The sequence below is a fragment of the Phycodurus eques genome, chromosome 21 (genome assembly GCF_024500275.1).
Source record: "Phycodurus eques isolate BA_2022a chromosome 21, UOR_Pequ_1.1, whole genome shotgun sequence".
Classification (NCBI taxonomy): domain Eukaryota; kingdom Metazoa; phylum Chordata; class Actinopteri; order Syngnathiformes; family Syngnathidae; genus Phycodurus; species Phycodurus eques.
The window spans coordinates 14251479-14276835 of NC_084545.1; the positions used below are offsets into that span (position 1 = coordinate 14251479).

The 25357-nt window shown below is 41.4% G+C and overlaps 1 protein-coding gene across 11 annotated transcripts in view; it reads right to left on the minus strand.

Annotated features, from left to right (window-relative positions):
• Positions 1–25357, minus strand: part of tpk1 (thiamin pyrophosphokinase 1) — a 65946-nt gene that overhangs the window by 38524 nt on the left and 2065 nt on the right. For 7 of the 11 annotated variants that reach the window (XR_009767427.1, XR_009767429.1, XR_009767428.1 and 4 more), the window contains 6 exons: positions 25212–25333; positions 23785–23868; positions 19181–19255; positions 14033–14102; positions 3510–3582; positions 220–315 (listed from right to left, as the gene is read on the minus strand). Coding sequence is in view for 2 of the 11 variants with exons in the window: in XM_061667071.1 (XP_061523055.1) it covers positions 220–315; positions 3510–3582; positions 14033–14102; positions 19181–19255; positions 23785–23827 (357 nt within the window). In the remaining 9 variants the exon portion in view is untranslated. Of the gene's footprint in view, positions 1–219; positions 316–3509; positions 3583–14032; positions 14103–19180; positions 19256–23784; positions 23869–24035; positions 24112–25165; positions 25334–25357 lie in introns of those variants that run through there. The other 4 variants (XR_009767431.1, XR_009767432.1, XR_009767434.1 and 1 more) reach the window with 4 other exon arrangements.

Sequence of the window (25357 nt, forward strand, 5' to 3'; positions counted from 1 at the left end):
AAATCCATTATTCCCCCCCCCCTGACCCTCCCACGTACACACTTCTTTTTGCAACACGTCCACATCGGGCAGCTGCAGACATGCACACTATACCAAGATTTTGGTAATAGTTTTCACATGGCTCAGGTGAAACTAAAGATCTGAACATGGATATGAAAAAGGGTCTGTTATGACAAAAAGGCTTGTTGTTGTCAATGTTACTAAAAGTAAAACTGTTACCTGCAAATTCCTTTGTTGAATCTCCTCCACCATGATGACCAGACACTTAGTGTAGTCTGTAAGATCCTGGTCACTTGTTTCTATCAGCCGGGACCCCTACATACAAAAAAACCATTGACAATGATTTTAGCAGAATAAACAAATATTTTTTGGGGGGGACATATCTGCCGTTATTCACGAAAAATGCCTATCTGCAGTCTGAAAATTCATTTTAATTTTTGTGGCAAAATACTATCGACGATATGTATGATATTTATTGTGGTTTAGCGTCTCTTTAATTGAGACAATTAACGGTCCTGTCAGCCATAACCATGCCAAGAACAAAACCATCAAACTTGTTCGCTCAACCAAACCTCCGCAGCGGGTGGCAGATGGTTGTAGTTACGCCTCCCAGCTCCCACTCTCCAGCCCTGACCTGCTCATCCAATAACTTATCGGTTGATCAATAAAACGGACACAATAGTTTTTCCGGACTCGATAAATTATCATTGTTGTGGTGAACCAGGGCGCGGATCACACAGTGAGCCAACAAGAGACAGACGACTGTGTCATTAGCCGCTAGTGGGCACATGGTACACTCTTGGTACTACTCCACACCTTTGGAGCATGCAGATTCAAACAACAGAGACACTTAAGGTAAACTTAACTGTTTATTATGTTTGCTAGTCCACACGCTAACAAGCTAGCCCAAAAGCTAACGAGTTGATGAGCTAAACAGCTTGCTCCACTGCGGAAATGTCGTTTAAAACGTCAGCGCTGTCATGATTGGTGCCCTGCAGTTCCCTATTTTGGAGCTTGGATGGCACTCTGTTCGTCCGTCCTATCTGTCCTGACCTGTCCGTCCTCTCCTGTCCTATCTCTCTCTCTCTCTACCAATTACCACATCCTCGCCTGCGCACCTGTTCCCGTAACGGCAAGCCTGATGTCCTCTCTCGCCTCCATTCACCCCCCTCCAGCCCAAGTGAACCAGAACCCATCCTTCCTTCCTCCTGCTTCGTTTGGGCGGCCACGTGGGAGATTGAACAAGTGGTAAAAAAGGCTCAGAGAACCCAACCGGATCCCAAGATTGGACCTCCAGACCGGCTCTTCGTACCAGATTCTGCATGGTCGGAGGTACTTCAGTGGGCCCATAACTCCAAACTTAACTGTCACCCCAGAATCACCCAAATCATTAAATTCATCCAACAACACTTCTGGTGGCCCAGCATGGTCAAAGACCCCTGAGAGTTTGTCCTAGCTTGCTCTGTCTGTGCCTGAAGAAAGACGTCTCCTGCGCCCTTTACCCATTCCGAGCCACACTTGGTCCCATGTCTCCTTGGACTTCTTTAGCGGCCTACCCCCCTCTGAAGGTAACATCATCATCCTTACCATCATAGATCGTTTTCTCCAAATATGTCAATTATGTACCCATTCCCACGTTGCCCTCTGCTTTCGAAACCGTTAACCTTCTAGTCCTTTTCGTGTTCAGACTTCATGGCATCCCAATTGACATTGTCTCAGACCGAGGTCCTCAGTTCTCCTCCCACCCCTGGAAGGAGTTCTGCAAGGCGGTGGGCGCAGCAGCCTGTCTTCCGGCTACCAGACGGAGCGGGCGAATCAAAACCTGGAGTAACTCCTCTGCTTTGCTAGTCTGTCAAATCGTCATTGTTATACACCGATTAGCACCACTACAGTAATTCACCATCATCTTTATCATCCTCGTCACAATCACATTTGTTGACGTTTACTGTACAAGGTTCAGTACATCTAAAGTATAGGTATATACACATTTTCTCTCCATATGTTACAATTCTCCTCCTAAAACATACGCATCCCTCTGGTCCATACATACACACATGGCGACACTCATCCTCCTTCAGCTCATCCATTCATTCTAGCCTTGCCGTGTGTCTCGCCCTCTCTTGTGGATGACAGTCTGTTCTTTCTCTTCCATTTATACAGAATTATTATCCAACAAATCTTGGAGGGAATGCCACAAACCTTCCTATTGTTCTGTTCCTAAAGCAATACAATTCTTTTTGTGCTGTATCTGAATAAAACAAAAATGATGAGTATCACTGGGTGATAGAGCTGGGGGTGAGAAGGAGACGATAAATGTGTTAATGAGTTTTTTTGGGAACATCTGTGTTGAACGTTTTGCATTCCAAACTGTAAACACGACACACAAACATTTTGGTATGATGACAGGAATACAAATAAAGTAACAAATCACAAAGATCACATAGGAAGTGCATTTGCTGCACGCTCCCTCTTGCAGGCCAGCAAGTGGATCAGTGGATGAAACTGTACAGCAATCACTTGGAGCAATGGAGCTATAGGAATGCACAATGTAAATGTTGAAATAGTATTATGACAGAACAAAACTCTTTACTCCAGCACCTACATTTTTAACAATTTGATTTCTTACATAGACTTTCTCTAGAGCTACAAAGACACTATGCAGCTCCGTCTGACCTTCTGTTTACTTTTCTATCAACACCCTCAAGGCAAATAATGCATCTGTGGTACTCTTCCTAGGCGATGAAACCATATTGCTCACAAATATTCACTTCTGTACTGAGTCTAGCATCCACTCCTCTTTCCCATGACTTCATTTTGTGGCTCATCAACTCGAATCGTCTATAGTTCCAACAACTCTGTACATCACCCTTGATCTTAACAATGGGCACCAGCACACCTTTCCTCCATTCCTGTGGCATCTTCTAATCCTCTAGAATTCTGTTGAACAACCTGGTCAAAAACTCCTCAGTCACCTCTCCTACATGGTTCCATACTTCCTCAGGTATGTCATCCGGACCAACTGCATTTTTATTTTTCATTCTCTTTAGTGACTTGCTAACTTCCCCCTTACTAATTACTACTAGTTCCTGGTTTATCACACTTGGCTCTTCTACTCTTCCTTCATTCATCAACTCCACAAAGTATTCTTTTCATCTAGCACACTACTGGCACCAGTCAACACATTTCCAGCTCTATCCTTATCTACCCTAACCTGCTGCACATTCTTCCCATCTCCATCTTGCTGTCTGGCCAACCTTTATACCTCTTTCTCTCCTTCTTTAGTGTGCAACCCGGCACACATGTCATCATATGCCTCTTGTTTGGCCTTTGCCACATCTCCGTGTATTCTTGTCTCCTCTCCTCAGTCCAAACAAGAGACCAACATGTTTTGGTAAGATTAAAATTAAAGATTCAGGGGAACTCAGGGGTCTTATTGATTATTGATCATGAGATGTATAGTATGCTATATGTGTCCATGTAGTGTGGGTCTGGGCATTTGTAGTACTCACCTTGTTGGCATAGAAAGCTCGCACCTCTGCAGTAATGGAATCGAAATCACCGCTGATATAGTCGGGGCGGAAGCTGTATGAAAAGATACTGAGTGAGTGACAGACAAAAAAAACATTGCAAGGATTGCAAGAAAAACAGCAAGACAGCAAATGTGGAGCAGGGATACAAAAGCATAGTATAGAGAAGAGAGGACATTAGGGGATGTGTCAGTACACTTTGATATGAGCTGCAAGGGAGAGGGCTGATTCACCGGGGGAAGACAGAGACATGGACATCGACTGCTCGGTGACACTGCGCCTGGCCCTCTTTTGCACGCATTCGCTTAAGAGTACATCTATTCAGCGCTACATCTATTCAAAACAACATATTACACATTGCAATGTAGTATTAAAAACAAGAAAAAATACAAGGAAAATATGTTGCATAGTTGCAAGAATAAAGTTGGAATCTTCCGAGGAGTCATGCTCTTACAAACATAAAGTCAAAATTTTAAGGACGTCTCGATCTCTCTCTCTCTCGAGCTGACAGAGATTAATCCGATATTACCATTTAAATATCCATCCATTTTCTGCACCGCTTATCCTCACTAGGATCACGGGTATGCTGGAGCCTCTCCTAGCTAACACCCTGAACTGGTTGCCAGCCAATCGCAGGGCAACAACCATTGGCCCTCACATTCAGACCTACGGACAAGTCTTCAATTAACCTACCATGCATGTTTTTGGGATGTGGGAGGAAACCAGAGTACCCATGCAGGCACAGGGAGAACATGCTGTCTCCACACAGGCAAGGCCAGATTTGAACCCGGGTCCTCGGATGTGTTAACCAGTCGGCCGCTGTACCGCCCATTTTTTTAAAAAAACACTTAGGTATGTTATTGGACAAGCTCAACAAAGAGGAGACATTAGTCTGTGTTGCCTCGCTTTCTCAGGAACAGCCACAATCAAACTGTTTATACTGATGGTGTCAATCAAACCATTGACTATTAAAAGATCATTGACAGTCTCTAACATCTCCTCTTCTTGCAATAATACAAGTTATTACAATATAGAAGATATTGCCACAACATAACGCTAATGCTCCTTCACAATACATATTTTGTTTAACTCCTTGGATGTATGAAAAACTAGAATGGCACGTGAAAGCGCATCATAGGCTGATACCGTTCTCTTCAATTCCTGTAGATGGCAGTAATGCACATTCAAAAGTAAGCACCTAACTGCTACAGCAAACACATTTTCACTGCGGGGACATCAGCAAAATATAAAGAAGACAAATTGAAACAGAACTTCCACAATTGACATGGGAGGTACAAATGGAGCAATACTCATTAAGTTTCACTTTTTAACTGTTTAACATCCCAAATAATTTAAAATCAAATTATATGTGAACTTGTTCAAGAATGCCCCATCCTGTAAAATACCATCCCCCAACTCTCTTAACTTCCTTAACTTGTTGCATGCTGTTTGGGTATGCAAATGTGGAAGTATTTTTCTTCAGGATTTTAGTGGCTATCAAGTGGCACCTAGCTGTAATTCCAGTTTTGTGTTCATTTTATTTCATATAATCCATATTTACCATCTCAAATAGAGACAGTGGTTAAAAATGGAAGTAATATATGTTTACTATATACAACTCTCCTTGTTAGTACATACAATAAAGAGGATTACAACTGATAATTAAACTGGGCAGGGGGCTTGGGAGTAGATGTGTACGTAGGCGCTGAATATTAATTATACTCAAACAAATGCAACACTGTTTCTGTACAACATGCATGCCCACAGTAAATGAATTACTAAGGTCTGTTGCGGGTATCAGTCAAAACACACAAGCATTGTGTAACTAGTTCAGAGTGGAACATTTGTCATACGTACACATATAATGTGTCTATGTTCATTACACTTAAGTGTGTGTTTATTTATAAGAAGCAGGCCCATTCCTGGAGTATGATTGCTGCTATCTCAAGGTGTGCCCAACCAACATGATTTCATGGCTGGTTGGGTAGTGTATCTATGTATATTTGTAAATCTATTCATCTGGGGATCAGCTTCAGTTTGACATTGACAAACTCAGACGTGACAGGAGAGGGAATGAACCCTTTCCCGCTGAAGGTCCTCTTTCGTATAACCTCATGACAGATTACAGTTAGAACTGGGTTTAAATTCACTCAGTCAGGCGTTTTGTTGTGATTGCTGAAGTTTCAGTAATAATTACAATGGATGTCCTAACAAGGACAGAGGAACAAGCAGGGATGCATATTTGTTAGCTCAACAGCAAGTGGCAGGAACGATAATCCGGTTGGCTGAAGAGTGAGATAAAAAGGGATTATTGACGCCACCGCACCCTCTTCGGGATCCAGCAAGACAAACCGAACAGCAAGGGCGTAATATTTGCTGCTAGATCTACACATATGCATCAAGACAATGAATTAACTATGTGCAACAGCACCCGCAAGCACTTCTGATCATAAAATTACTGTTGCATTCTGTTCTCTGCTCCATTCAAAATGAACGGATAGAAAAAACTCACTTTGATCTGGTGCAAAGTGCCACACAGCAATTCACATTTGAGCCACCCACTGTGTTACGGAACATAAAAGTATGCTTTATTCATTATATGTACTACATTTTCTGGCAGTTAAAGTATTAGGCTTTTCTGTCCGTTCATTTTGAAAGGAGCAGGAAGCTCACCTGAAGCTAATTTGCCGATCACTGACAAGATCGAAGGTGCTTCCGGGTGCTGGTTGGTGCACATATTCCATTGAACACACCTCTGCCTTGGCTAGCCAACAAGCATTACTGCAAACAAACATGTTAACACAATGAATATGCTAAATAAAATCACACAGGGACACGTTTTCTTTTAACAATAAAGGGATTCCCAATGACCCTCATGATAGATGGGATGAGATGAGATGAGATACCAAGCCTGAACTCACGCGCACGCACAGACCCATGTACTTGACTCCGTGGTGTCAATAGTGTGCATCAGCACAAATGTTGCTTGTGTGAATGTTTGTGCGTCTAACAAGGCCTTATTTCCACATTAATATTAACTGACACTTTAATTTGGATGGGAAATAGAACATTTTGAGGGCAGTTTGTCCAAGAGTGCTCGGCAGCGGCAATGTGACATTCGTCTGGGTTTGGGCATGCATCTATTAGCCTGCTTAAGTATTTGTCTCTCTCTTTCTCTCGCCATCTCTCTCAGCTCATCCTATTTCTATTCTTGTTTTCTGCTGCCGACTATATCCCTCCTTCATCTGCAAAAGTGAGACAACCACTCCATTGTGGTGTGGCTCTGATTAGTCCTGTTCAAAACAGAGATGACAAGCGCCACTCTCAGGTGCACACAAGCACTAACTGGCTATAAGTGTAATTTAAATGGCAATGTAGTTTGTTGTTGACATAAGTGATTACCTGGGAGATGATAAAGAGACTGGTTCTTAGTCCCACTTGCATTCAATGTCATTGGTACTTTTGCATCGGGGTCCGACATATTCGCCAGCATGGTATCGCGTGATTAGCACATCTGCCTCACAATTCTGAGGTTCAGGTTCAAATCTCGACTCCAACCTTCCTGTGTGGAGTTTTCATGTTCTCCCAGTGCTTACGTGGGTTTTCACAAGCTTCCTCCCACTTTCCAAAAACTCTAAATTGCCCATAGGTGTCAAGGTGCATGTAAATGGTTGTTGTGCCTGTTGCGGTTGACTGACAACTACTCCAGGATGTACCCGGCACTGGGATGGGATCCAGCACACCTGTGACCCAAATAACGACAAGTAGCATACTAGATGGATGGATGGTTCTCCTGTCCTCTGTTCCGTTCATGACAACTGTTTTTGCTGGGGATGGGCATAGGCTGCAAAATTAATAGAATTTTAATCGTGATCACGTGTTTGGCTGCCACAATAAAATTAGCCTGATCGTTTGCAAGTTTTCCATTTAAAATGTGGGCTCTACTGCCTACCGCTTCCTTTTAGACAGGGACGCAACACCACAACCTCTTAATTGAACTGTCGTCATCTGGTGACACTGTTAGATATGACTGTGTACCATTTGCATAGCTATGATAGTCAACATTAAGGTTCTGAAGAATTGGACCCAAAGGTAGTAAATACAGGCTGAACAGGAGGGGTCCAAGAACTGACCCTTAAGGGAGCCCATATGTCATTTCATGTGGTGGAAAACTTCCAATTGTTATGAAATAACTCCTTTTCTCCAGGTAGAATCTGAACCATTTAAGGAGTGTTCCATTTTGTCAGCCATGTTATGATCTACTGTACCAAACGCCGCACCGATATCCAACAAGACAAGAACTTACACCGTTCCTGACTCAGTATTCAACCTTGTATCATTTAGCACTTTCATAAGAGTTGATTCTGTACTTTGATGAGTTCGCCTTCGAGCCCCACCTCCAGGCCTGGCTCCAGAGGGGGTCCCCAGTGACCCGCATCCGGGCAAGGGAAACCTCAATTCAGTTATATTTTTCATCATAGGAGTCTTTTAGCCGTGCTTTGTCCCTACCAGAGGCGTGACGCCCCAGACAATTTAGCTCCTAGGATCATTGGGACACACAAACCCCTCGACCACAATAAGGTGACGGCTTCCAGGAGGGGTTTAATAACGTTTAAAATGAAAAGAATGTTTTAAAAAAAAAAAAAAAAAAAAAAAATTAAACACTGTTTTAATAACAATGTTTAAAAATATATATATAATTGATTCTATCAAATATATTCACTTTGTAGAGAATCGGAGAGGAATATTCAAATGCCCATCCTTCGTATTTGCTACACGTCCACTATGTATTATAAGAAAAAAAAAAGGGTGCAAAATGAAAATATAAATGTATGTATAGTATGTATGAATGCAGAACACATACTGTTTATAAATTTAAATGTATAATACTGTCTGTGTGCTACAACATTTCACACGTAGAGGAGAGCATTGTAAAATTATGATGCTTGGTTGAGGAAATTATAGTTTATTCCAACACCTGGGCCTGCCACCTGACACAGTACCTTGTAGGTACTCAGTATTTGTTGCCTAGCAACTTAGCACTACATATATGAAGTAAATGGTCTCCAAGTGCCCATCTTAATTTGCCGTAAAAGCCTTTTAATTGCACACCCATGATCCAGTTGTTAAAGCCCCTATCTTATAATTCTTGATTGCCAGGCAATTTAAGATCCCAAGCTGTGCAAAGTATTAAAGTATGTGAATGGAGAGGCAATGGTACAAAATCTGACAAAGGCACGAGTGTATAGGCTATGCATGGTTCTAAAAGTTGGTACTGAGGCTGAAACAACCATGCTCATATTAATGTTCACATACATGCACACAGCTGTCAAATTACATTCAGCCATGATCCTCTACCTCTGCACTCATCTCTTGACTTTTTATCCTCCCACGGATGATTTGATTAGATGCACAAATTAGACAAATGTCATTTTGCAATTAGAAATAGGAGAAGATAGAAGACAAGAGTCGGAGGCGTGCCAGGGGCATCAAGGGGGGGCTGTTCCACAAACACCTGAGGCCCCGTGAAAAATGTTTTATTACAGAGCTATCATAACAATTAGCCAGTCAATGATACTGAGGAAAATGGTTTAGTGTCTATTGCCATTGTTTATTACACCTCTTGTTGTCAAGCTTAAACTATTCAAGGGCTTCAACAGACAGATGGGTGCATTTTCAATCAAATCTAACTATAGATTCAGTTTTGAGCAGCTCTATGATAATAGAGCTCTGTCCTTGCGTGACTGTGATGATAAAGAGAGCAGAAGTTAAAACATACTTCAGAAGTTAAAACAGCTCTAAATAGCCACATTTCAATCACATTTGGCAGATTTAGTACACACCGAGCTAATGGCTTTAGAGACATACATTTGTGTACGCAGTGTCAGTGTGGAAAAGGAGTGGTAGATTCTGAATAACAAGATTTGAGAGTCAAGGCAGAAGACTAGAGTGGCTGAGGCACTTACAGACACATAATTATAGAAGGTGGATTATTTCATGCAAATATTGTGAAGAGAACAAAATAGTGACGTGGTTTCCAAGCAAAGAATGATTGCTTGATGTTTGCCATGTGCATTGTATATCAGCAAATTATATACAATACTCTGAATATGTTATCGCTATAACAGGACAGACAGGGATGTGAATAAAGGTTGATAGGAAAAACATCCCATAACATGGGAAAAAGCAAGAAAGAATACATTGATACAATTGAAAGTAGAAGACGAAGAGAAAAACATTTATCATCTGAATATTGTTGGTGTTTGGCATTATTTTATCTAAACTAATTTAAAATTTGGAGGTCATCAAACCAAGCATAGCTCTGACAACTTAGTGTTTATTTCACTGTATTATGTCTTGTGCAAACACTCCATGCAGGCAGACTGGTACACACAAACGATCACTTGCTACTTTATAAGAATATTGCTTCTGCAGAATAAGTTATCATCATTTGCATTTCACAGAAATATCCCATTTATGTTTGTCCTTCAGAACGCAATCTTGCAGGTGCGGCATCTCAGTGAGCATTTGGAATGGAATATTTCCAACAAAAATGGAATATAAAAATGTGACATAGCTTCCATCCTCCCCACCAGAGGCAGTAACTCTTACTGCTTTGCAGCATCATTTGTCAGCCATGTACTTCTTTGCTGGGCTTCAGTGGACCAACCCTTTTATGACATGGTTTGTTTGCAAGATAAAGTTTAGATTAGAGTGTGCACTGATCTGCAAGCACATGACAAACAAAATAGCCCACTTTCTATACTTTATAGTTTTTACATGTGGTAGTCATGGGTGGATTTCTTAGGGGTAAAGTGCTTAAGTGTGCAGCCACACAAACCAATCAACCTTCCTCTCTGGTGTATTTCTTTGTTGTTTGAGGATGCAGCAGATCATTGCCACTTAATCTATTTTACTCATGAGATGGAAACATCAAGTAAAGCAAGGTCTGTCAGACAAGAATGATAATTTAGATGATTGAATAAAGGTGGAACGCTTGTTGGATTCAATTTTAAACCGACCTTGACTACTAAAATACAGACTTGCTCATGTCCCAAAACGGCTGCTGAAAACCAGAGGTCAAACCCTCATTTTCATCGACAGCCTTTAAAGAACACACACTCATGTTCACACTTTTAAGTGTTAATGTGAAAGCCTGAACACTTCAGGGACCACAGAGGACCCAGATCCATCTCAATGCTAACAGCAGTCTTCCATTAGCTAGATACACATATTGCATTTGGCTGCAAAAAGTGCAAACACAGCCCTGGTATGCATTTTTCTTCGATACACATGCACTGTAGTACAACCCCAATTCCAATGAAGTTGAGATGTCTTAAACACAAAAACAGAATACAATGATTTGCAAATCATGTTTAACCTAATACACTACAAAGACAAGATATTTAATGTTCAAACTGATAAACATTATTGTTTTTAGCAAATCATCATTAACTTAGAATTTGAAGGCTACAACACGTTCCAAAAAAGCTGGGACAGGGTCATGTTTACCACTGTGTTACATCACCTTTTCTTTTAAAAACATTCAATAAATGTTTGGGAACTGAGCGCACTAATTGTTGAAGCTTTGTAGGTGGAATTCATTCCCATTCTTGCTTGATGTACAGCTTCAGCTGTTCAACAGTCCGGGGTCTCTGTTGTCGTATTTTATGCTTCATTTAGTGCCACAGATTTTCAATGGGAGACAGGTCTGGACTGCAGCTAGGCCAGTCTAGTACCCACACTCTTTTAATACGAAGCCACGCTGTTGTAACACGTGCAGAATGTGGTTTGGCATTGTTTTGCTGAAATAAGCAGGGGTGTCCATGAAAAAGACATTGCTTGGATGGCAGCATATGTTTCTCCAAAACCTGTATGTACCTTTCAGCATTAATGGTGCCTTCACAGATATGCAATTTACCCGTGCCATTGGCACTAACACAGCCCCATACCATCACAGATGCTGGCTTTTGAACTTGGCGTCCACAACAGCCCGGATGGTTATTTTCCTCTTTGGCCCGGAGGACACGAGGTCCACAATTTCCAAAAGCAATTTGAAATGTGGACTCGTCAGACCACAGAACACTTTTCGACTTTTCATCAGTCCATCTTAGATGAGCTCGGGCCCAGAGAAGCCGGCGGCGTTTCTGGGTGTTGTTGATAAATGGCTTTTGCTTTGCACAGTAGAGTTTCAAGTTGCACTTACGGATGTAGCGCCGAACTGTATGTACTGATATTGATTTTCTGAACTGTCCCTGAGCCCATGTGGTGATATCCTTTACACATTGATGTTGTTTTTTGATGCAGTGCCACGTGAGGGATCGAAGGTCACGGGCATTCAATGTTGGTTTTCGGCCTTGCCGCTTACATGCAGTGATTTCTCCAGATTCTCTGAACCTTTTGATGATATTATGGACCGTAGATGATGAATTCTCGAAATTCCTTGCAATTCTACATTGAGGAACATTGTCCTTAAACTGTTCGGCTATTTTCTCACGCACTTGTTCACAAAGAAGTGAACCTCACCCCATCTTTGCTTGTGAATGACTGAGCAATTCAGGGAAGCTCCTTTTATATCCAATCATGGCACCCACCTGTTCCCAATTAGCATGTTCACCTGTGGGATGTTCCAAACAGGTGTTTGATGAGCATTCCTCAACTTTCTCAGTCTTTTTTGCCACCTGTCCCACGTGTTGGAACGTGTTGCAGCCATAAAATTCTAAGTTAATGATTATTTGCTAAAAACGATAAATTCTATCAGTTTGAACATTGAATATATTGTCTTTGTAGTGTATTCAATTAAATATAGGTTGAAGATGATTTGCAAATCATTGTATTCTGTTTTTATGTTTAACACCACGTCCCGACTTCATTGGAATTGGGGTGGTATAAACATCCCAGTGTTCTGTTCTTAAACTATACAAAAGTCATGCATTACAGTATGGGATACACTATACACAGTGTCAGTAGTGCTGGGAGATACAGTGAAGCTCGATTCGACCGATATTTCATTAATGCTCGATATAGAAAAAGGAGATCATCAATTTTATTTTCTATACTTTTCGTTACTCCGTGAGACTTCCACAGCAGCTCTTGCTACGTGGACACAATATGGAGGAAAACCTGCTCGCGACTAGAACAGCATCTCTGCTGGTTGAAGCAGAATAGTACAATCCATTTTGCCTCAATTTCTCCAAGACACGATTCACAAAAAATGTACTCATGTTATAATATGTCAAAATTGTAAAGCAGCTAGGATGAGAGTTATTGGTAAAACAATAAATGTAGGGATTTAATGAGCACAAAACTGATTAAGGGTTTAATTTGAGTTTTTGGGTCAAGCTGTTTTTTTTAATAATAGAAAAATGAATATTCATAATCAAATAAAATAAAGTTTTTTTTTAGTGCCTTCCATGGTGAAATGTACTGATGTGCACTGCTTACACCGGCAACATGGTGGTGAAGATTGAGCCGCTACAGTAGTTTCCAAAAGAGGCAGTTTTGTCAGTAGTTAAGAATTAGTTTGATTTTGCACTGTCTGAGCAGATGAGCAAAAAAATAAAATAAAATCCTATTGCAAACATGTTCAAAGGCTCTACAAATAAAAGGGAGCATCGCAACCACCTTATTTCAACATTTGAAATAGAGACACACAGCTGCAAATGTAGCTCAGTATGCAACTCGGAAGAACATGGAAGGGAGCCCGAAAACCCCCGCTGAAAAAACACGTTCACATTGTTTTGTGTATGAAAGGAACGCAGTGAAGACAGATGCGGAGTCTATCACCTTGAACACTACCGAAGACATGGTGCCCATTCATACATTGCAAAATCAGACCTTTATCCACATGCTGATCCACTTTAAAGGTGGAAGCAGCATGAAATAATGCCCTATCAGTGAGGGTTTTCAGTGTAGTGGGTGGCACTCAAATATGTAATAGGGCATGGCTAAAGCCTGATGTTTTAGACCATCTTATTTCCTTGCCAAAGATATGTATAAAACTAAGCAAGCCCTGGCACGTACCTAGAGTGCATTTTACTATATGAAGCATGTTGTTTACATTTTCAGGGACAAACGTACATTTTATATGAAGCAGCACATTTTATTCATTTGACAGTTTTGTTGTTACATATTAATCGCAAACCGAAATATTTTTTGTCAATTTTTTAATGTTCAATTGTCAGCCTTTTAAAATGTTTTATTGTCAAAAGGGCCATCTTCTCTAACAGGAAGGATTTTTATTTTCACATTGTAAAGAAAAACAATGAATTTTTGTGAAAGTTGAAACAGTTAATGCAGCCTTTGCTTTTTATTGAAGCAGACAAAGAATCGATTATAATCAGATATCATACATTTGGGGAAAATAATCTGAGATGTTATTTTAAGGCCATATCGCCCAGGCCTAGCTCCTGTATATAAATATTTCTCAACATTATAAATACACAAAGAATACAGTACATCAAATGTAGGTATCATCTATCGATGAAGAAAATTGGCAGACTCACATGTCACGTTCTCCAGCAGTGATGTTATACAGGTGATTGGCAGCACCATCAGCACATGCTGTCAAAAGAGCTACGAAGAGACAGCAAGATAAAGACAGACATGAGGGAAATGAAAACTTGATAAATTGATGTGAACAGGACCATGGTGTGTTACGATATGACATAGTTACTGTCACATGCAGCACACTGGATGATAAAATATACTGCGTGGTAAGGTGCAACCGGCACGGTGAACAGCTGGTTACAGCGTGTGCCTCACAGTTCTGAGGACAGGGGTTCAATCACCGGCCCCGCCTGTGTGGCGTTTGCATGTTCTCCCCGTGCCTGCGTGGGTTTTCTCCGGGCACTCCGGTTTCCTCCTCCATCCCAAAAACATGCATGGTCGGTTGATTGAGAACTCTAAATTGCCCGTGAATGTGAGTGCAAAAGGTTGTTTGTTTGTATGTGCTCTACGATTGGCTGGCAACCAGTTCAGGGTGTACCCCGCCTCCTGCCCGATGGTAGCTGGGATAGGCTCCAGCACGCCCGCGACCCTAGTGAGGAGAAGCGGCTCAGACGATGGATGGATGGATGGTAAGATGCAGACATGGTACAAATCATTGGCATGGCACAGTGGATTTTTTTTTTTTTCTTGAATATGACTCCTATTAAACTTTGGCCGGTTACAATGATGCTTTTGTCCACGGATATAAATAATGAGACCAGACATACACACACACGTGCGCTTGCCTCGCTTCTGCTTCCTCCTTCGCCGTTCGTGGCACGGGGAGAACATGCAAACTCCACTCAGGCGGGATTTGAACCCCGGTCTCCTGCTGGTTAGTCTCTTCAAAAAGAAAACACGCAGACTCATTTATGAAGCCACTTTAGGATTATCTCGGTGTTTTCTTGTGTTATTGCTTCATTCAGAGCTCTCCATATAACAAAACAAGCAACATCACAATTCCATCAATGCCAAGATGTGATTTCAGAATGTACTTTAACAATAAAGTCAACAGTATGAAGTCAAAAGTATTTAGAAGGAAAACAACTTTCTCCTATAGTAATAATTTCCAAAATCTTTTCTCATGAGGGAGTTATTACCTGTTCTGATTTTAAAAGCAGACAAATGAGGATGTTATTCGTTGTTTTTGTTTTTTTGTAATGAATGGTATGCAGTTCCTCAAAATGAGATGCAAAATATTTGCAAATGTATTCTCTTTCATGGCTACTATTCAATTCAAATGGAACAGGCAGACGATTTTTTAAGAGCCCTTTTATGTTTGGGCTGTTAGGGTGCACACAAGGGAGAGACTTCAAAGATTTACCTCTCCTTTTTTTTTTTTAGTTGTACCTTGTGCAAGTAAGTTTAGCTTGCACCAAAAAGAGGGCGAACACTTGCACGTCTGTCTGCTTGAACTAATACTTTTTTTGTGCGTGTCCATTACCATGTCTGTCTGGAAGTAGGTGCACATTTACAACCGGGCTATATATACAGTATTTGCTGGTATCCTTCTGTTCAAGGAAAAACACCTGACAATAATAAACATTTAATGAAAATAACTAATAAAAATCAGGCATTGTTTTGGATATGGGTTTTTTTTTTTGGTAAGTGTCTGCAGCATGATACACAACATACACAGACTAATGCACTAATTGAGAATTGTATAAAGTGCGTATGAAGTACTGACTCCACGAGTGAAAATGCTTTGTCTTCACGGGCACTCGCTTTTTTTCCACACTTGGCTCTTCTTTTCATAAGTAGAAGGCGCTTGCCTCATTTAGTCTTCGCTCGATTACTAGGACAATTATTATTTGTATCAGAATGATTTAGTCAAAAGATCACACTGTGATAATATAGAATTTATTTTGTTTTGTAAAATTATAATAGATACATTATGGTGTTAATACACTCAGCCAGAGCTGCAAGGAATAAAACGTTCTCAATGTCCTTTCACCATTGTTCCTGTCATACTGTGTTGCGTGTTTTTGTTTGCACATTAAGGACAAAAGTCTTGTTTTTGTTTTAATGCCTCATTTAAAAAAAAAATCCATTCAAGAAACACGTTTTTTCTCATGTTATTGAGATTTTAGGGTGAAAGCTGCAGCTGGCTATGAGGATTGAATGGGTGGCAACAATGGGGAAATGACATGCCAGTATTTTGAGGGTAATAGCCCTTCGGCAACATATTGAAAAAACAAACAAACTATGAACTAGTTCGTTTTTGGACCGGTGAACTAAGTTCAAAATTATGAACTATGAACTGAAATAGTTCATTTTTGGAACTTTGAACTAGTTCACGTAGAAAACGAACTTTCCTAACATTGATCCTGTATTATTTCACATAGCAATATATATGGCAGGTTTACAAAAAAAATAAAAAAATAAAATCGCAATGTCATTTTTTCCCAATCTCGAGCAGCCCTAATCTTTGCACACAGATACATTGTTGAAAATGAGAATGTTACATTTGAACTAATACTGGCACTCTATACACAGTATAGCAGTGGCTGTGATGCAAAAATATAGGCCAAATGACAAACAATACCACGATAACGTGACAATCAGAGGCCTAATATTAAACGAATTAAGAGAAACGTGTACATTATCAACTACCTTTAACCTTGAGAACTAAAACAAATCTGAATTGAAACTATTGTGAGACTTTATTCTTCCACTCTTCAGTACTTTGAGTTCTTCTCAATGACACATTTTTATACACCACTCCAACCTTGATTGCAAAGTTGATGCTTGATTGACTAATGTAGTATGGTCCCAAACCTCAGCAAGCTGTTTCACATCAACAAATGATGACATGGTGTACTTGGGGGTAAATGCACGCACAATTTGGATCTAATATAGAGCGTCACCTACCCTGATTGCCTCATTAAGTTGTTGCACCGTGTCTGAGTGCGAGTAAGTCGATGGGTGAGTGACTGAAGGAGAAAGTGGGTGACTGATAGACTAGATGTGGGTGAGAAGGTGCGTGAGTGAGATAAGCAGCTTGTTTCCACTTCACATCACCACACCCAGCACCTGTTTACGTTCCCCTTTGATCAGTATGCTGCTCTCTAGCTTCCCGTAGGTTTTTGGCACCCTGCTGCTCATCCTCTCCCAGGGGTGATGAGTGGAGCCCAGGGGCAGCACATCACAAGACTGAAGTGCACTCAACGCGTGTGTGCGCGCGTGTATCTGTGTGTGTGAGATCGGGTCGGTGAGGGTGGAGACCTGGCTGCAGTGCTGCCATGTGAACCACAACCTGAAGAGTGACGCGCACTCCGTAACATCTGCTTTGCCCATAAACATTATTAAGAATACATGGCATATCGTGTTAGAGGTCTTCACTTTCAAGCTCCGCGTGATCTATGATCCACCATTGCGGCACCACACTCATCTCAGATAGTCTCACGAGCAAGCATGAGCCAGGAGCAAAAGTGATAAGGAAAACGTCTTCTTCAGCATCGCTTGTGGCACTTCACAATCCCACTCGGAAATTACCTCAAATTTCATTTGTAAAGAAATGCCCAAACTTGTCACATCCCAACATCAAGCTGCATCGAATATTTGATGAGTGTAATCTATTTTGTTTTGTTTGTTTTTCATTTACTTCATAAAGTGCCTTGGATTAGTTATGACGCACACAGTAAAACAATTGTTCGGTTTTTATAGTGAAGTGGTACTTTCAGATATAAAGGGTACTGCAATGTCTGCGACTGCAGCAAGGTCACAGTTTTTCGAATCTTTGTAATGATCCAATTGCCTTCTAACAGAACTGGCGCTTGAAAATTACTAAATTGGGGCCATTCAGTAAGTCACTAACATGCACAAATGGATATGAGCTGTACGACAATTTGCAAGTCATTAAGCTGAGACTTAAACATGCTTCCAGGGCAGAAACGGAGAGGTTTTTTTTGTTTTGTTTTTTTTCACAATCAACCATCCAAAATGTTAGAGAGAGGTTTTATAGGCTTATTTTTCATGGCCTGAAAGCAGCGGTCGAGTTTCCTCTTAGCTAATTTATTTATCTATCATGGTGCACACCAGTTGAGAGGTGTGCACATTTGTGTTTGCATAATTCACCAACCACTAGCAGAATCTATTGTGCCCATTCCAATTAATGCATTGTGAATAGGCAGCTACCTTAAGACCTTGCAAAACACTTTAAACTCAAAGAATGATTAAAAAAAAAAAAAAAAAAGCCTGGAAAAACAATTATAGATTGCAGTCAGTCATTTAAACAGATTTTATAAAGTTGCTGAACTATCTTTGAGGTCAACTGTTAACGCTTGTGGCTCGTAAATTTTCAGATTTGCAAATCGTTTTCTTTTTTTAAGAACGTTAAATAGGATCTGTGTCTCAGGGTAAGACAGTCATGCTGAATATTCCGCCTGTGACAGCCCAGGGGGACTGTATTGTATGAAATTAGCTCTGTTTTGGATATGATAATTGTTGCAGTCGAGGAGACGCAGGAGTATTAAAAAATGTTTGCTATGCAGAGAGGTAGGTTATTTATGATGACTATATCATTTAAAGGCATCGCACAGGGAATGTGATCAGAGGGCAGGGAAGGGGTCATGTTCAGTGACAAAGCAGCACATTTGGCACATCAGCGTCTGCAAAGCCTTCGTAGCACTTGAAAAAAGCAACAGGGGAACACAACCTCAGCGCTAATGAATATAAAGAGGATCTAAGTGAGGTCTTGGACAAATAAAAGGAAATTAAGTTAAAACTGGAGGAAAGGAATTTACTTTGCCTTTGAATATGCAGAAAGTGGATCTACGAGGGAAGTTTTCATGCACAATCTACACTAAGGGAGGAGATATCAAATGGGCCACAGTTCTTTCGGTCAAATGGCAGAGGACAACAAAAGGTCTCCTAGTAGCTAAAAACTGTCAAGAAAGAATAGATACTTCCTGGCTTTGACCAACTGTGCTGGGTTGTATAGTTTTATATACATTTTAATGACAGACTTTTTTTTTTTTTTTAATTAGCATTGCTACTACAAGAAATTAACAATGTTTGGTCCATATTCAGTTTGCAGGAGACTGACAGATATACGGATGAAAACATTGCAGATTACAAATGGAAAACTCAGTGCATATCTGCAGACATATGTAACAAAAAAAAAAGGGGGTCCAGAAAGTGTACCCAATGTACAGACAGTGTACCTTTACTCCACAGAATGTGAAGGTAGTCCTTATCCAAAGGCTGGTTCAGGATGATCAGAGCGATCCTCTGTTTGCCTATAGTCAGACAAAGTGAACAGCATGGATATAAATGTGGGAAAAATAGAGTGCATTTGAATGAATAACCACACTTTTAAGAACACGGTGGTGATGTTTGTGTTGTTTGATTCAACAATTAAAAAGCCTTACAAAGTTGTAGTATAAACAATGACTCCTGTCCTCCTCACCAACATAAATAAGGGTGGGATTTAAAACTGAAAGTCAATATTGTTGGCACTAGCTCTTGATGTGTGCCCAAACTCTGCAGCATTGTACAATAATGTGTACGACCCCAGTGGCCTGAAAGCAAGACAGTCAGGGCTGAGAATACTGTGACCTTGATAGCACACCATCTGCGACTACATGGCAACATGGCCCTTTAAAATGCAGCAGGAAAAAAACAACAACAAACAAACATGTCAGTCTGTGACTTCCCTCCTTCCTGTCTAAGAACGTCCATGCTTCATTGTCAAAGTCCCTGTCCTGGGATAAATCGCTACACAAATGTAGTTCCCCTCCTCCCTCAAAAACCAATCCATCTTGCCTCCACTTGTTTTTTTTCCTCCACCTGTTGCTCCACTGCTAATGCAGATACCGTCACTGCTACTTTGCAATTGCCATTTTTCTATCTGCAGGGAAGCAAAGAAATAATGGGAAATTATGCATCCTTGACAAAGTAAAACTAGAGCTGCTCCAAGAGCCTTAATGGGCCAAAGATTACAGCACGACCGTTCACTCACCCCCATAAACTTCACGCTATATTTAATTTATCTTCCACTCGTGTTTGCCGTTATAAATCATTTTCCATGCATTTTTAATGTTGTTACATTTTGTGTCAAAAAGTATTTAATGATTGTTATGCCATCTTTCTCCTGAATACATATTTGTATGTGGTTTTACTTAAACTGGATTCCTTGTAGCGTTTTGGAATACAGTGGAAACTCCAGATGAATGGCCTGAAGTGGTGCAAGTTTGAGTTCAACACAACATTTCTGGAAAGATTTGTCGCAAAAGTCAAGCCCCTTCGGCCACCGCCCAGCTCACACTGTACCCGACCCCTATGGCCCCTCCCACAGGTGGTGAGCCCATGGGAAGGTGGACCCACGTTACCCTTTCAGGCTGTGCACCCCATGGGTGCAGATCCGGCCACCAGGCGCTCGCCTTCGAGCTCCACCTTCAGGCCTGGCTCCTCAGGGGGGCCCCGGTGACCCACGTCCGGGCAAGGGAAACTGATCTCCATTTGTGTTATTCATCATAGGGGTTTTTGGAGCCCTGCTTTGTTTGGTCCCTCACCTAGGATCTTTTTGCCGAGGTTGACCCTACCAGGGGCGTGAAGCCCCAGACAACTTAGCTCCTAGGATCATTGGGACACACAAACCCCTGCAACCCAATAAGGTGACGGCCCAAGGAGGGGAAGTTAAGTACGTATGATTATTCTGATTATGATATCGGATCGGACAGCTATCGTTATCGGCCTAAACTCAAGGATGCAATATCGGTATCGGATAGGAAGTGAAAAAGTTGGCTCGGGACATCCCTAGATGAGACATTTATGGATACTAAAATAGCAATAATAGGATTTCACAGTGTATGTAAAATATGTAGTATTTCGATGAAAACAAGAATTATAGCACTTTTAACCCTCTCTTTGTTTTTAGAGGGCTGTACTGTCTTATGCAAATGACACACTCCTCACATCATCCCCGCCCCCTACTGTTGACCGTGCTGAAGTGCCCAGTGTGTCAGTTGCCAACTTTAAAAATTATTAATTAAGTATTCAGACCACTTTTGGAGATATTTTTCCAAAAACCAACTAGCAACAAGTGTAGCTACTTTTTCTGGTGTTATTGGAGACTTTTGAACACTCAAGACTCCCTCCCACCTGGAGTCAGAGCAGAAGATATTCACCCATGCGAAAATAGCTGCGCTTGAACCAAGCTGCCTGATTCACACCATGATTCTCATTAGCGCAGTCAGCACTTCATCAGTCGCCAAATTACACATGACAATTTAGCATGCGGATCCATATGGCCCAAGAAGCCAAAACATCGTCAAATACAAATAACCTCCAGTCAAACCGCAGCTGACTACCCCACCACATCGACAACTTTGCAGAATAATCTTTTTCAATAACCCCTTGTAAATAAATACACATGCACAAGAATGAGGCTTTTCTTACACTGTTCAAAGAAATGTCACCTTGGAAAGCGCTAGACAGCATAAACACCACAAATACACATGCCGAAACTCACAGCTGGAGCATACACTCCAGGAAGTGGCATTTGTAACTAAATTTTGGAATTTAGAAGTCTTACGCTGCACACTGGGTATTTTAAAATTCATTCGGGAGCTTCTTTTATATTCTGTGCCAGGAGTCTCCATAAGTATTTCCTCTGAGAGATTAAGCTAAGAAAGCAACAGAAACATATTCTATTTAGAGGAATGTCTCAATCCAGTTTTGCGAGAGAGAGAAAGCGAGAGAGAGAGAGAGAGAGAGAGAGAGAGAGAGAGAGAGAGAGAGAGAGAGAGAGAGAGAGAGAGAGAAAGGATTTTGAAACAACTTAATCATGTATGATAAGTAAACTTTCCATGTTCGTGAGGAGGTTGGTGTTTTAGCTGTTTTCTGCATCCTTTGAGGGATTATTTACACACAAAGTGAATTAACATTTCAAATCTTGGATAATACAGACATTTTCCTGAGGAGCATATCACTTATTTGAGTATAATATTTGTTCTAGGAGATGGTTTGCAGACTGCTGGCAGATTCCATTAATGGATTTTTCAACAGATGCTACATGCTCGGCGCCCTTCGGTTGAGCTGGGGGAACGTCCTGGGGAGTGGGTAGCGTCCTCTTGGGTGAGTCCGTCCCTCAGAGTCAGTCTGGTGGACATCTAGGCCACCAGACATGAGGTGCTTGGCTGGGTAGTTCCGGGAGGTCGGCCAGGACGCCAATCACAAGGTTTTCCATATGGCCGTTCAGGCGGGCGACCATGATGCCGACCCAATGGCGATGCAGGGGCCAGGCAAGAGGGTGAGGTAGCGGCCGCTGGGCGAGCGCTGCCGGAACAGGGTCGGGTTGTGGCCACTGGACGAGCACCGCCGGAGCCGGGTCGGCAGGTGGCCGCTGGACGAGTGCCGCCGGAGCAAGGTCGGGTGGCGGTCGCTGGACGAGCGCCACCGGAACAAGGTAATGCCAAGTAACAAAGAAAGACACAGGAACAAAGAAAACAGCAAACGAGACATGACTAGTTTTCTAACTGACGACTTTGACATGTGCTGTAGCCTATCCCAGCTATCTTTGGGCGCGAGTCGGGGTACACCCTGAACTAGTCGCCAGCCAATCGCAGGGCACATATGTACAAACAACCATTCACACTCACATTCACACCTACAGGCAATTCAGAATTAACCTACCATGCATGTTTTGGGGATATGGGAGGAAAACGGAGCACCCGGAGAAAACCCACGCAGGCACGGGGGAGAACATGCAAACTCCACACTTTGAACCCGGGTGCTCAGAACTGCGAGACAGATGTGCTAACCAGTTGTTCACCGTGCCGCCTCGCTATCGTTCAATGCAAACTAAAACTAGCAGACATTCCAACATACAAAGTGACTCTTCGTAGTGTGTTTTTATCTCTCAAAAGTATTTTTTGTCAAACTGGTTGTCTATTGTCGTGCTAGAGCGGCTCCAACTACCGGAGACAAATTCCTGTGTTGGCACAAACGACCCCCCAAAACATTTCTTTTTTTCTCTTTCTTTCTTTCAAAATAAGGCAAAGTGTCTTAAATACAAAGCAAATTTACAACTCTAAACTTGATGACTTTTCAAGTCATGTAGTTCAAGTCAAAGCCAAGTCAAGTCTCTTGCCTCCTAAGTCAAGTCTTAAGTATTTGGCAAGCAAGTGGCAAGTCATAAAACTGGCAACTCGAGTCCCCTAATCGCTGAATAATCGGTCAGGCACTGATTGGAACAGCCATACAGACAGAATACTGAGGTCGACAATAAGGGTTGTCCAACTTCCCTCAACAGTGCACAATATTTAACTGTTTAGAAATAGGCAAATTGCACGAAGCAACTTGCAGCAGCAAGGCATGCCTGGAAAGAAACCGGAGGATCACAACAATGTTTCAGTTTTCAACTGAATTTATCTTCAGAAACCTCTCACCTCAAATGTATCAAGAAAAAGCCTGCTTTCAGTATAGATTCACTATACAAAGAAGTCAAACAAATCTGAACGCATCACATACTTTTTTTGTCACAAAAATGCCAATGATTTGTTTTGGGAGTTTTAATTCCCTCAGAATAGCGTGTCTGAGTAGGACTGGGAGGAAAAACAGGGGGGGGGGGGGGGGGGGGAGAGAAAAAAAAAAAAAAAAAAAAAAGTATGACAGCATTGTGAATAAATAAGTGTTTTTCTTAGCTGCATAAATCACACAAACCAACTTGCGTTTGTGTCGCAAAGGCAGGCTTCTTTTCTATCCATTCTGATTGACTGTGTGCACGTGTGTTTGCACAAACGGATGGCAGTTTGAAAGGAAGTACCTGAGGGCAGCAAGCAGTCCAAAGGTGACAGCTCCTCATCCATGACTGTGGCAGCTTGTCTTCAATCAGGCAACTCGTCAGGAACTGAGGAAAAGAGTACAGTTCTTTATTCACCTTGCCTTTTTTGCTCGTTGTAGCATGACGTTTCGCTCCATTTTCTCACATCTCTTGGTTTGATCTATGTAAAATTAATATACTGATAATAAATGATAAAATCACAAGTGAGTAGGGGAGAAATAATCGATTCTCACGTTCAACGCGATGTAGATGTAAATGATTCTGAATCGATGAATAGATTTCAATGATCCACTTATAATTCACAATGCTGGTAGGGAAAAAGTGAAACACAAGTGCAATGGTTGAGTAAGTGAGTTAGCGATAGAGCTCGCCATATCATACTATTAAAATTAATAATGGTATATTTTTACACGATACAAAAACAATGGATCTCCTTTCCTTATTTTCGCTCCTCTCACTACCACAATTAATACATATTTAAGTCTGTCAACTCGGGGTTTTAAGTAACTAGCCGACGCGTCGACTTTACCACTACGCATGTCTGTTACAGCTTGTGGTCAATTTAATCGGCAATTACAGGTTCAGGCAACACCATGTTCACGCTGTAAACTAGCAGCAGCACCCCATGCGTGTGAAAATATGCTATTAAATATGTGACCTGCAGCACAGTCACTTGCAAAATGTGGAAGTCTATCCTCAAATATAACAAAAGCACGAGTGCTATGTGCACCCATCTGAAAGAGGCACCCGCTAATTCTAGCTAACGAGCAGCCTCAAATCGTCATATCAGCTATCAGCAAATTCACCGAACGTCCTTCAGTAAAAGTGAAGAGACACACAATATACTATCGTTCAGGGATGTCATACTCATTTTAGTTTAGGGCCCACATTCACCCCAATTTTTTCTGAATTGGGCCACACTAGTACAAAGTAGATTTCTGGCCTCATAAGCTATAGATAACAATATTCACATTTATTATTATTATTATTATTATTATTATGAGTCACTGATGGTGTAGTGGTACACTCGCCTGACTTTGGTGCAGGCAGCGTGGGTTCAGTTCCCACTCAGTGACGGTGTGAATGTGAGTGTGAATGGTTGTCCGTGTCTATATGTGCCCTGCGACTGAATGGCGACCAGTTCCGGGTGTAGTCCGCCTTTCGCCCCAAAGTCAGCTGGGATAGGCTCCAGCGTCCCGTGACCCTAACCAGGATATGCGGTGTTGAAAATGGATGGATTATTATTATCTTGTCTCGCTAAATTTTCTCAAAACTGAGAGCAATCTCAACAATATTATGAATTAGAGTTTTCATTTACACATGTGCAATTTATAGATCACAGTGGACTATATACACTATGTACCTTTGATTAAAAAAATGGATTGCCGTGTTTGCAAATTATCACGGACCTCATTTTTCCCGGTGTAATAATTCTCCAGTCTCCATCCAGTTTGATGATGTGGGCTGAAAAATTGTTGAAAATCCTGCTGCTGTCTGGCTTTCTTTTTTCCCCTTTCCTGGTTCTGCCTCACTACGCATTCAGAAATAGAAGACA